We start from the raw sequence: 14,388 nt of genomic DNA on the forward strand, positions 1-14,388 counted from the left end.
ACCAAAGACTTTTTTAAACTATAGAATAAAAATTAGAAAACTACTTAAGAAAGAAGGTAAATAAAGTTTTTACTTAGCTATGAGAGAGGAATTGGCTGACGCGTCTTGTTCTAAGAGTGGTAAACAAGATCTGGGGTAATGTAGAGAGGGGCGTGGTGGGTAGACTAGCAGCTCAAGAGATTTTTGGCTGATGTGAGCTATATATCGACCAGATTGGTTCCAAGGAGCAGAAACGCACCTACAAGTCAAGAATAGATGAAGAGTGACAACATCAGATGTTATATTAGAGAACAGCACAGTCAGGTGACTTTGGCTTATTTTGAGGTTTTTCCCAAAATGTTAAATCCAAAACATGTCAAAAAACATAAGATGCCTACCAATTCCAAAATGATATAAAAATGTGGTAACCACTTACACCGCAAGTATAAATTCAGCAAAGTGGGGTGCCTTTTAAAAAAGGAGAAAAAAACACTCCAAAATCCATTCAAGTCGAAGAAATCAAGAAAGTGCTGGTAAAGAAAGAAAAAGAAAAAAAAATGACAGCTCCAAGAATGTATAGCATGAATGGAACAAGACAAGCAGGACAAAAAGAGTATGGTAGGAGTTGGTGACGTACTTGATGTTCTCAGCATGTAGGGCAGCAGTTTGTCTCAGGAGCTTTGGGATGGCAAAAGATGTAGGATATGCAGGAGAGCAAGGGAGCTTCAGGGGATAAAACAAGTGTTAGAGATGATTTCCATTGCTTTGAGGGCATCTCAGGTGAAGCATGAGTAAATAAGTGTTGATTTGTATAATGTTCTGGAACATTTCTTTTCATATGGCAGTTCCATATATATTCCATATATTTCATGACCATAGTACATATCTGTAGTAAAACACATTATTGGTTAGTAAAATGAGAAAGGGCTGAGTGAGACTGGACAGGAGGAACGGGAATTTGTTAGAAATGATAATATGAGAAAAAGTAGTTAGGAAAGCAAAGAACAAGGGCAGAGGTGGTATGAGGATTTCAAAGAAGTCAAGTAACAATAAGAGTAAACTGAAAGAAAAAAAAAGTAAATGTAGCCATGAAAATCAGGGCAAGATGAAGGGAAAGGTGCAGGCTGTAGTGACAAGTAAAGATGAGGAGACAGACTAAGAACTGACTTAATAGGAACCAAAACCACAAGAAAAGCATGAAGGAAATGGGCCAGGAATGGACATTCTGTAAGGCAAGATGAAGACATGATGAAAGCAATGCAATAACACAATGAACTTGTAGGAAGACAGGAAGAGTACAAGGGGAAAAAATACATCAGAGAGTAAGGCCACATTCAATGAGGAAAGCTATGATAATAGACAATTGAGGGCAGTACATTTGGAGGGAAAAGACTGCATATAGAATGGTTAAGGACATGAGACAGAAAGTAAAGACGTGAGAAGATGGTTTGGGTGATTTAGCACTTTGCCATGAAAAGAATTCAGAGACTTAGCGAGGAAAACAAAGGAGACCAGGTTACAGCACAAAGAGTCTCTGGGCTCAGACTTAGCAAGACACAAAGGAAGTCACAAAGATGGTCAAGAAGGGGAAAGGTAGATGCATGTTGTGGCATTAATGACCTGCAAGCAGAGAGAGCTGTGGTGCTAGTAAGCAGAACAAGGGAAGTTGCAGAGAGATGCCAGGACAGGGGGTTGGAAGTAGCAGTCTCAGAAGCATTACCTGCACCAGCAGCCAGTCACCAAGGAAGGAGAGAATTAAGAAATATAACAAATGGCTAAGAATAACTTGGGACTAGTAGGAAGAAGGGGAGGAAACCTTACAGACAAAACAGTTCTGTGACAGGTACAGTCTCCATCTTAACACAGAAGAGATAACACTGCTCAGAACTGGGATGGAAAGATACATCTCAATGACCGTACCTTTAAACTAAAACAAATAGTGGAAAGGGTGACACCCTCTGTGTTCATTGAGTCACACTACATTAAACTATTGCTCAACAACTGTCATACAACAGCTCATACTCCAGCACATCGTGGAAACAGGCCTTTACATGGGTCCTGCTACAGGGGAGAGGGGGGCAAATTCAATACTCCTACTGTTTCCTCCATTGGCAATGCTTTTATCGATCAGGAGTCGCTGTCAAATTTTTGTCGAGCCATGATTCAATGAAAAGAAAAACAAAGAAAAAATAGTCATATCTTCATGCAACAGCATGACACATACCTCCCTTGTTCCACGGTAAAGGCTATACCATACACATAATACATAGCACCTGATACATCTCTCAAAATGTAGAAAGTCTATGTTGTACCACCACACCTGTAACTGTACTAGCAATGCTGACACAACCCATACCCTATAGGTGGTTTTCCTTATGCACAACATATACTGTTTTCTTTAACTATTTTTATGATTATAGCATTGAAGTGTTTTTTGTCCTACGGAAAGTATATACACACAGAAACACACACAAATTTCTTTCAATATGTTTGTATAAATATATAATATATGTGTGTATGTATTTTATACACATATATATATATCTATATATATATATATATACATATATATATATATATATATATATATATATATGCACACACACACACACACACACACACAGCAGCTCTCATTCTCTTAACTCCAGAATCAGGAACAAAACCGGAAGTAATCCGGAGCATCCAGGGACAATAACTTGAAAAGCTAAAAAAACAAAGCAGTATCCACGATAGAAGGCGCCAACCAGTAATTTTAAAAAAACAGAGTTGTCCAATTTTATTTCGAACACACACAGATAAACATAAACGCCTTCACCATACATCCATTTGCATTTTTGTCATGAAAATGACTTCATCAGATAACCAGCATACCCTAAAGCATTTAATTTATACTTAAATATATCATTTTCCACCAATAAAAATTCACCTTTAATTAATTAATTAATTCATTCATTAATTAATTAAATATCTTATTATATAAACCTTTTTTATAAAAATATATGTATACATATGTATAAAATCCATTTCAATTAAATATTGTTAAATATACTAAATGTATTTTATTAAATATAATATTGTAAACATATTCAGTTTAAAAACAATCATTAATTAAAACATCTATTAAAATTGAAACATTTAAAACCATTGATATTACTTGAAGGGAAATAGTGTATCTCATACCCATGAATTTAATAAAACAGTGCCCTCTCAAGTAATATCAATGGTTTTAAATGTTTCAATTTTAATAGATGTTTTAATTAATGATTGTTTTTAAACTGAATATGTTTACAATATTATATTTAATAAAATACATTTAGTATATTTAACAATATTTAATTGAAATTTCAGTTTCTATAGTACTGATGGGCTAGAAATAGGCGAGAATATCTTTGAGTAAGTAGTTTTACGAATAAGCAGTGTTAACAGGCCTACCTGCAATATCCAAGTCTGCCTTAAAGTGCATTGAGTGAGTATGGATTACCCCTAAAGAGGTCTCCCCAACTCTGTGTCCATATTTCGCGTTATCCCCATAGAAGTATGCAGTGGATATGTAACCGGTAGGATGTGCTTGAAATTTTATCGCTCCATTTTGGTAAAATATGACATCCCAGATGTAATCATAGTTGGCCACCGTAGATGTTGTTCTGATAACCAATACAGAGTTTGTCAGCCCTCCATAATTGAAATAATTTAAATCTGAAAAATGGCGCCTCAGCGGAATCTCAGCGTTGTATTCAAAAATGCAGATGCTGTCTCGGGTTTTTTGAAAGCTAAATGGATCTATGCATGCCTCTGTGTCTACATATGTTGCCAGGTATGGACAGTCAACCCCTCTGACTAACTGATGCGCAAATCTGCCAAGCCCGTGGCTTCCGTCTATGTAACGGTTCATGGTAGAAGCTGGGGTATTCGAACCATAGACTGCAATTGCTTCTTGTACACTCAGTTCATAAGCGATTCTTACCCAATCATATCTGATGTCAAACAACCGCATGCCCGACACCAGACTGACTCCAAACGAAAAACTCCAGCGATAGTACATGACGTGGTTGTCTTGAACGCTGTACCTCAGACCGTGCAAAGGAAATTGCACAGGAGCCAAGCTTGTGTGCTTCTTTTTGGGTTTTAATGATGCATAATTTTCGTACTCGAAATGGACCTGCTTAAATTTATTTAGGGGGAGAGTGCCGTTAATATGATGTGCTTCTACCTCCCTCATGCCATTAAAATACTGGCCACAGTAAAACACTTTCTTAACGCTCCATTCCGACAGATTCAAACTACTGTGATCAACCAGTACTTCCAAACCAACAGGGTGTAGAAAAAACCCGCTTACGTTTTGGAAAATAACAAACCAACTTATCCGGTCTCCCGAACGGAACCCTCTCGGTCCTGCGGTCATGCGAGCGAGCTTACGCCAGTCTGCACCAAACGTATCATTCATGGTTCGCGGTGCTTTAGCGAATTCATCATTGATAGTGGATGCGATCTGCTGGTATTCATTTACAAGCACTGGTCTGGCATTAAAATGTATAGGGTTATACTTATTCCGTGTGACATCCATGTGGTAAGCCGGGTTTGGTAGTGGGCCAACCACATATTCTGTAACGTTCGGGGGGTGCACAGCCCCAAAGACAACCACAGCCCGGGCCTCCCTCACAGGTTTGGGTCCCTCCATATCTAAGTATTCCAAGGCTTCCCTTTTCTTGGGAAGCTCCAGTTCAATCAAGTAGATGTAATTGTCTGAGGGATTTGCGAAGAAAACATTCACTAGATTCATCCCAATCTGCCTCTTGAGATAGTTCTCCACAGTCTGCAGCTCAGAGGAACTAAGATCAGAGAAGATCTTGCTCTTCTCATCATGTTTTGGATAGACAGTGCTCGGTGACTCTGCCGTCCAAGGAGCATTTTTAGACGTTTTTCCTGACATCAAAATGCAGATCAAAACTACAATTGTTACCAGAGCAAGCAGTAGTAATACTGACAGAATTTTGGGATTCATTTTGGCTGTAAATGTGACCGATTACAAAACAATACTGCTCAAGGTCTTCCAGTAAGACCTCTGCGGCAGCGCCTCTCATACCCTGTGTTATATACACCACCAGGTCTCCGGACATGCCCATTCAGAACAAGACCACTCCCTCGAGCAATGGGGTACTTTGAACAGACAGAAATGGAAACTGTATCGTCCGTCCCTTGCAAGACAGACCGGAAAAAGTTGAATTATTCCGCAGTTCACATCCTTTACTATTTATTCGTTTGTTTTCTGTCAGCAAGAAGTGATTAAAACAGATATACTATACTACAATTACTTTCGCGGAGACACCATATCCCGAATTTCCACTTCGTTATCCTCACTTCACTCAAATATTTGCTAGATATACTTTAAACTTCTACCTTTTTCTGCAGGCTGAGACTGAAACTGGTTCACTGGAATCAGTTCAGTATCAGTTTAATACATAGGGTTACCTACCAGCTGTACCTCTTTGCAACGCTGTCCTACGAAAAAAATTTAAAAAATGGCGAATGTCCTGGGATTTTAGGACAAAATAACATGCTCGAAGTGTCCTTTAATTATTGCATAAACAGTTATTTTTCCGTAGCTGGAAACCTAAATGTAATAACAGCATAAGTAACTCAAATGCTACATTAAGTTTTTAAATACCGCTGATGTGGTGCAGCGGATAGAGTTGTCACCTCCACAGCAAGACTTCCATCCTTGGCTGCGGTCCCTTCTGTGCGGAGTGTGCATGTCCTCCCTGTGTTCGTGTGGGTTTCCCCGGGTGCTCCGGTTTCTTCCCACATTCCAAGACATGCAGTAGGTTTAATTGGATACTCTAAATTACCCATAGGTGCGAATGTGTGGTGCGAAAGAAGACCCCGACCCCACATGGGAAAAGGGGCTGTGGATAGGCAGATTTTATAGCGACAGCACAATATATAAGACAGCTGTAAAATCGGGTTCATATTACGTTATCGAAACTTTAAAAGTTCGAACGCTAAATGGTGGAACCCATATTTTCGAACTTTTAAAATTTCGAAAACGACAAAAAAAAAATAAAAAAACGAAAAAATTACCTAACGGGTGTAAGCAGGGGGGCTTGCCCCTTTGCACCCCCCCCCCCACCTCTGTTCTTTACATATACCAACTCCAAGACCGCACTACAGTGCAGTAAAGGAAAATCTTTCCTATCAGCACTGAACGGAGATCTCCGTTAACCTGTTCGAACTTTTAAAACTTCGAACATATGGGTTCGTCTATCTGGCGTTCGAACTTTTAAAAGTTCGACAAGGTAATATGTAACCGTAAAATCTACTAGATCAAATTGAACTGCAACATCGGATCAAATAATGTACATCATGTACGTATGAAACATGATACTGTGTAAGTTATTCAGGAAGAAGAACCGATAATACCCTGCCTGTTTACTTTATCTCCAAAGGGTGCACGTAGTAATGGAGAGAGCACTGAGCTGCCTTGCCAAGAGCCACATAACAAGAGAGAAGTCGGGCCAGTTTTTTTATTTTTGCAAACTAAATATCCCTCGGTGCCATACCTCTTGACCTTTGAGAGCAAAAAATCTGGATAAAGCCATAAATAAACGTGGGATAAAGGCCCAAAAAATAGGGACAGATTTTAAATGTTGCTCTTACAAATTTAGAAAGTTGATAGAATAATTAATAGGTTTTGCATTAGCATTAATTTTCTGAAGGATGTGAAGTCTGAAACTCAAAAGTATGTCATTATTTTCTAACTTTAATTTTTGAAAACCAAACAAGGAGCTCCGTAGATTCAGGACTCAAGGCTGTAAATAAATTTCAAACTGTTTAATGAAGCGCTTTTCGTCGCTCTCAATGAGGCAACTTCTTCAGACAAAGTTTCAAAACGCCAAGTGCAAATATAAATAGTGAGAGGTTATGTCACATGATCCAACCTCATTAAAAATTCACGTAATTACAAAAACACATAAAATAGATAAAATAATTCACTTCATGAACAATATTCTATAAAATCAATAAATTCACACCGTTGGTAAACGTACTGCTTTCCAAACTAAATATTATTATAAATTTCCCCTAAAATTTACACAAGATAGTATCATCTTATTCATCTAAATTGTGTTATACAAGTATTATCTTTTAAGACTCTTTAATTTAAGCAAACAACCAATATTACAGGATTCATTTAAACCTGGATTAACGAATGCATTTAATCTTATTTGCCATTCCAGCTCACGCTCTTCAAGGAGCAAGTTAAAAGGACCACCTCTGATGTCACACTGTATCTGATCTATTGCTTTAAATATAAATTTATGTCCTTTATTCGATGTTGTATGTTTAGCTAGTGCATTATCAAGTTTATTCGTCTCAATTGCATATGTGTGTTCATAAGCTCTGTCACGGAGCCTACGCTCCATTTTACCGACATAAAATGCCTTACAAGATATGCACTTAGCAATGTAAACAACAGATTTAGAGTTACAATGTAACTTATGTTTTAACACATACTTTTTATCATTGATGAAAAATGTCTTGCCTGTTTCGATGAATTTACACATACTGCATCTACCGCATGTGGACATTCCGGCAAATCTATGAGTGGTTGTTATTACATTCTTTTCAAGCAGGTTTTTAAGATTCACTCCTCTTCTAAAAACAATTTTTCGGAGAGTTACCCAACTTTTCTAACAAAAGTTTGTCATGTTTGATTAATTCCCAATTTTTAAGTAAGATAATTTTAACTATTTCACTGTCTATAGTGAACGTTGTAATAAAACTACACTCATAAGTATTAGTGGTGGTATTATTAACTATCTGATGTCTATCTACATCTGACAACAAATAGTTTTCACTAACTACCATGTCTTCATATTCTCTTGTCTACTTCTTTGTTTAAAATGGGAGTAATAGTCCCATTGTATCTTTTCACTTGAACTTTGTCAACTAGTGACATAATAAAGTTCAAAGGATACCCTCTTTGTTGAAACATGTCGCTTAAAAAGTTACACTCATCTAGGAAGTCAGCCTCTAGTGTTATCATTTTAGCTGCCCTGATCAATTGACCTTTTACTATCGACCATTTCTGTGAAAGTGGGTGAGAACTAGTGAAATGCAAAAATGAATTGCAATAGGTGTCTTTTCTAAAGATTTTTGAAGTATACCTATAATTTACTATATCTTTAATTAAATTGACATCCAAATAATCAATAGAAGAATATTAAAAATTGAATGTAAATTCAAGAAAATTTGTTGAATTATTTAAATAATCAACAAACTTTTTCGCTTGGCATTCATCTCCTCTAAACAAAATAAATATATCATCCAGAAACTGTGTATAATAGGTTATATTCGCCATGTGAATCAAGTTGTTAAAAACAAATTGTTTCTCCCAATAAACCATGACGGTGTTTGCAAAACTCCCACCACATGGGGAGCCCATAGCTACACCGCATTTCTGGAGATAAAACTCATTGTGAAATGTGAAATAGTTGTTAGTGAGTATAATGTCTAACAAGACTTCTACAAGGTAAATTTCCTGCGCAGATGCCCCTTTATTACTAAGTGTAAGGCTAACCCATTCCAGACCTTCAGCATGTGGAACTGAAGTATATAAATCTTTAACATCAATAGTAAGGAAATTATTCTCTACATCGAAGTCTAAGTTGTTGATATTCTTTAAAAAAGACCAGGAATCTTTACAGACCTGGGTCTCAGATAATAAGTATTTTTTTTAAATGCTGTCAACAACCTTAGCACAAGGATATGTAATACAGCCACGACCATCGATTAATGGTCTCATTAGTGGATTAAACAAGTCCTTATGGATTTTTGAAATACCAAACATAGTAGGTATTTTTAGCTATGACATAGACATATTTTTTGTAGCTCAGTTGCGGTCAAACAACTTCTCCAGCCTGCACTGTGTGCAAATACAGAGACCTACCAAAGTTAGGGCAAGACCAGAACAACAACTTTTTTTTACAAGAACACAAAAGAACCAGCCCCCACTAGCCAAGAGATAATTACACAGAGTAAATGTTTCAGTTTATACAATAGCCTAAGACAGCAAAGCACTACAGAGTCAAATGAAAGTTTTTAAACAGATAAGGATTTGTGAAGATTCTGAATAGACAAAGTGCTTTATATATATTAAATTATAAAAACAGTAATCTGTAAAAATAATCAAAAGATACTTATATTTTGTAGCTCAGTTGCGGTCAAACAACTTCTCCAGCCTGCACTGTGTGCAAATACCACCACATATAGTTGAACAAATTAATGTCTATCTTAGATTCTATAAACAAATCGTTTATGTATCCTTTTATCCGATTATAGGCTATGTTTACTTCATTTATTGATGCTTTACTATAAGCATCACTGCTCAGCAAAACATCCATCCTAGAAAAATAATCCATTATATTGAATATGGCCAAACCCCCACATTTGTCTGGTTTAGCTACCTTCACTTACATAGATTTCAATGTTTGTAATGCCATAATTTCCTCATATGTAGTATTAACTTCATTCATTTTACTGTTAAAGAAGTTCTTCTGTCCATTTGTAAAATACCTTAAGTCGAGTTCAGACACAATTTCAAAAACATTTAGCACTGGGTGTAATGGGGGATTAAACACACCGGATACCCTAAATGAGGAACCCGTTTCTCCTATATTACCCAACAATGTTGACACATTTAATTTTCTGACAAACAATTTTAAATCTTTGATTGTTAGTGCAATATCTAGATGTCTACTCGGAATAAATGTATTTCCCTTTGCTAATAATTCAATCAATACTGGGTCAATGTTAATCGCAGAATAATTGAAAATATGAAAGTCACCAGTACTGTTTTTAAGAGTTATAACACTCTGTTGAAATTCCTGTGCTATCTCCTGCGCCTGTTGGTGAGCCATCTGTTTTTTTTTAACATAATTCTTGTATTTTTTGGGGATAGCACCTGGGTGAACAGAGTTTTGAAAATTTGAATTGTTGTCTCGTGCAGTACCCTCTTATTGATTATTGTTCAAACCTCTGTACATCAAATACAGTTACCTCTGTGGCTTATTCTCCTCTCGAGGAAGAACATGATCCGGTAAGGCGCAGTGAGCGAATCCACTCTAACAATAATAGAGGTTTGAACAATAATCAACAAGAGGGTACTGCATGAGACAACAATTCAAATTTTCAAAACTCTGTTCACCCAGGTGCTATCCCAAAAAAATACAGCAATTATGTTCAAAAAAACAGACGGCGCACTATTACTCCCATTTTAAACAAAGAAGTAGACACAAGAGAATATGAAGACATGGTAGTTAGTGAAAACTATTTGTTGTCAGATGTAGATAGACATCAGATAGTTAATAATACAACCACTAATACTTATGAGTGTAGTTTTATTACAACGTTCACTATAGACAGTGAAATAGTTAAAATTATCTTACTTAAAAATTGGGAATTAGTCAAACATGACAAACTTTTGTTAGAAAAGTTGGGTATCTCTCTGAAATTTGTTTTTAGAAGAGGAGTGAATCTTAAAAACCTGCTTGAAAAGAATGTAATAAAAACCACTCATAGATTTGCCGGAATGTCCACATGCGGTAGATGCAGTATGTGTAAATTCATCGAAACAGGAAAGACATTTTTCATCAATGATAAAAAGTATGTGTTAAAACATAAGTTACATTGTAACTCTAAATCTGTTGTTTACATTGCTAAGTGCATATCTTGTAAGGCATTTTATGTCAGTAAAACGGAGCGTAGGCAACGCGAGAAAGTTTATGAACACACATATGCAATTGAGACGAATAAACTTGATAATGCACTAGCTAAACATATAACATCAAATAAAGGACATTTACAGCATTGAGTCCTGAATCTACGGAGCTCCTTATTTAACTTCAATTTTTAATGATTTACCACTAGTTTTCCAGAAAACCACAATTTTATGAAAAACGGACCAAAAATACTATCCCAAAATCTGGACATTCTGCAAAAATCTGTACAGCTGAGAGGTATGAGGTGTTTATTGTCTTTATTCCGTGCTATATTATTTTTTATTGTTAGTTATGAATGTGCTGTTATGATACAAAATAATTTGCTTAGATTTCGGAAATAACTATTATGTAATTATATATATAATTATATAATAGCTGTATTTATGAGATGTCATCTGTGTGGAGTCTGCATGTCCTCCCTGGGGTCATGTGGGTTTCCTCTGGGTGCTCCGGTTTCCTCCCACATTCCAAAGACATGTGAGTGTGTGTGTGCGAGTGAATGGTACAGATGAGTTACTGCGGTAGGGCTAGCAACCTGGCGGTGTAAATCTTGGCTCGAGATAATTGTCACTGTTGAAGTGACACCTCGACCCCATGTGCAAAAATGGGCAAAAGGGGTAGAGGATGGATTATAAAGTCTGAGTAACAAAACTGAAAACAGGCACATTTGCAAGTCTGTATTTTTCTGTTAAAATGGTTAACCGCCTGTCCATAATTTTAGAGGTTTTCAGTAGTATTACTCTCAAAAGTTTAACACATTTTTTTGAAGGTATCAATTAAAGAATTTTAATACGAATGCTTGCATCATTTGTTGAACAATTTATATATAATATATTTCACATTTATATCTAAGAGCTAGCTAAATTAGAAGTGGATGTTAGAGTCTTAAGGACTTGTATGTAAAAGAGACATCATGCATATAGTGTCAGTAGTTTCTGAACTTTGTTTTACGTTTAATTATTTAGGTTGCTGTGTGTAAGTAATGATATGTATTTATAAAGCTCTGTCTATGATATAATTTTAAAGTCAAAAGTTTAGATGTTAGATTCATTCATGTCTTAATTTGTAAATTGTTCGTAGGTATATATGAGGCTAACATCCACCCAAATGCAACCACTTGTAACATGTGCATCTTAATTAGAGGGAGATGTTTATTAGGAGGGCTATGTTAAGGTGTTGCTAAAAGTTATGTAGGGGTATGTTAGTTAAGGAATGTTTAGTCGGACTCTGTCTATTAGAGACATGGGGGCCAACCCCATGATGAATTTATGATTGTCCATCCAATGGTCATGGTTATGTTTGAATAGGGTTATTGATGCACTCTGCTTCACATGGATGGGGAGCCTATTCCAGTGCGCGGGGATACTTTGAAATACATCTCTATCTTACCAGCATGTTATATTTATGTCATGAGTAAATTTCAAATCCCTGGATCTAGTGTTTCTAGTGCTCTTCATTTTGTAGATGTGTAAAAGCTCCATCAGGGCTCTGATGCCTTATATGCCAAACAAAGATTGCCTCTCAACAACCTGTAGGAGACTGAGTATAGAGACAGCGCTCTAAGGACAATGCATTAATACTCTGAATTATGTTGGTGAAGAACCTCTTTGGGCTTCCAAATGTTGCATATGCCTAGTCAGCTACACACCAAAGGGGGCATTGTACTCAATGATGGGTCTGATAAGGGCTGAGAAAATTGGTACTATAATGTTCTTGGATGTGGATGCCATACTTTTACTTATAAGTTGGGAGACATAGAATGGTTTTCTTACTACCTTGGCTATGTGTTAATCAAAGGCCAGATTACTGTCTACATATGTTATCAGATTTCTAAGTACCAGATCAACTCTTAGGGGTGTCTTATGGTGTCTTATCAATAGAGTAATTTGCCCAGGTGGACATTTTAAAGGCAGTGCAATGCACTTCAATGCATTGAGTTTTAATCCATGGCTTTGGAACCAGTCATTTGTCTATGTTAGACCCTCTTGAAAGATGTTAGTGTCATGGGGGGACATTATGATAGCTCCCAATTTGCAGTCATCAGTGAACTTGATGAGCCAGAGGCCTTAGCCTTGACCTCCAGGAAGTAGATGCCAAGTAGAATTGGACCCAGCACAGAGTCCTATGCCTCTTGGTGGAGGTTGTTTCACCAATCCTGACTTCTTGGGTCCTATCTTTGAGCCAGCTGGCAATCCAGCGAGTTATGTAGGGATTTATACCTAGTTCAGTGAGTTTGTCCACAATACCCAAATGATGCACTGTATTGAATGCTTTAGCCAGGGCTTGGTAGATGGTATGCACCATTTTCCCTTCATCCATTGCCCTGCTTACCTTCTCAAAGAAGACTACCAGGTTAAGTAGGCATTATCGTCCTTTAACAAAACCAAATTGGGATGGGTCTAGTGTCTGTAGGTTGCCTATGTCTTTGTTGTTCATTTCCATGAAAATTAATTCAATGACTTTGCATATTAGACTACATGGACTAATAGGTCTGTAGTTTTCAGGGTCGGTTGATGATCCACCCTTGTGAAGGAGGATAACCATTGCCATTTGCCATTCACTTGGTATGTAGCCTGTTTTGAGGCTGTAGTTGAAAAGTGATTCAAGTGGTAATGATAACTCATGTTTCAGGCTATTTAGGATGCAAACCATTGAGGCTGTTTCTTTAGCCTTAGTGAACACTGCTATGACCTGCCCTCTGCTGATAGTTGGCAGGGTTATGCTGGTAAGGATTTCATGATGGGTAGCAGGAGACATTGAGAGCTGAAGTTTGAGATGAATTTGACGGCCAGCAGATTCGCTATGTTTCTCTGCTCAGTGAAGATGGTACCATTTACTACTAGGTCTCCACACTGTTGCATGTTACCTTTTAGGTTTCTGATAGCTGTAGAAGACTTTTTGGTTAGCCTTAGCCTGAGAAGCATTCCTGACCTCGTAATTAGCCGTGTTGGATTTAATTAATCCTCTTAGTTTCCTGTTTAGTTTAATTAGTGAGCTTCTATCACTATGAGAGTTGCTCTTTCTGACTTTGGCCATGCCATTTTTCTTTTTGTTATATACCCCATTAAGATTATAATTCCACCAGTGTGGTTTATTTTGGGCTTACCTCTGGTAGACACAGCAGCTTCTATGCAGTCATTTACACATTGTACAGTGTTTCTGTGAATAATTCTGCATAGCCTGTTTTGAACTCTGGGTTAGGTGGGGCACTGAATTTTGAAAAAAATATCACTTAATAGGATACAGTTTGCTTTAGAATACTTCCTAAATGAACATGTTTTGCTGGGTTTTCCACTTTTTTTTCCAAATGAGACAGCTTTGTGATCTGACCTCATTAGTGACAACATAACAACCTCTGGGTGAAGTACTAACTGATCAAGGGCATTTGTGTTAATAAAGTCTAGGAAATGCTGTGCCTGCAAATTGGAGAGAATGTATGTTTCCCACTCTATAGAGGGGTAGATAGTCTCCCATGAACAGAGTGTTTGGTTGGATGTCTGTGTAAGAGTTGAGGGATTCTTGTGATGTAAATGGTAAGATCTCACAGCACTTACCATGAGCGCAGGCAGATGGGGCCTTGATTTAACATATCTAGGAAACCATATTCAAGACTCCAGCAACCCCCTCATACTAT

The 14,388-nt window shown here is 37.1% G+C and overlaps 1 protein-coding gene across 1 annotated transcript; it reads right to left on the reverse strand.

The window, feature by feature from the left end:
* Positions 1 to 3,376: 3,376 nt before the first annotated feature.
* LOC122787777 (membrane primary amine oxidase-like) lies at positions 3,377 to 5,050 on the reverse strand. The gene has a single exon (XM_044054675.1). The coding sequence runs from the start codon at positions 4,979 to 4,981 to the stop codon at positions 3,383 to 3,385; it is 1,599 nt and encodes a 532-aa protein (XP_043910610.1). The 5' UTR covers positions 4,982 to 5,050; the 3' UTR covers positions 3,377 to 3,382.
* Between the last annotated feature and the right edge of the window lie 9,338 nt (positions 5,051 to 14,388).

This window comes from Protopterus annectens, chromosome 13.part0 (genome assembly GCF_019279795.1).
Source record: "Protopterus annectens isolate FY-2018-M chromosome 13.part0, PAN1.0, whole genome shotgun sequence".
In the NCBI taxonomy this organism is placed as follows: domain Eukaryota; kingdom Metazoa; phylum Chordata; order Ceratodontiformes; family Protopteridae; genus Protopterus; species Protopterus annectens.

Excerpts from the sequence above, each read along its gene's own strand:
- LOC122787777 (XM_044054675.1), bottom strand. The coding sequence starts at position 4,981 with ATGAATCCCAAAATTCTGTCAGTATTACTACTGCTTGCTCTGGTAACA.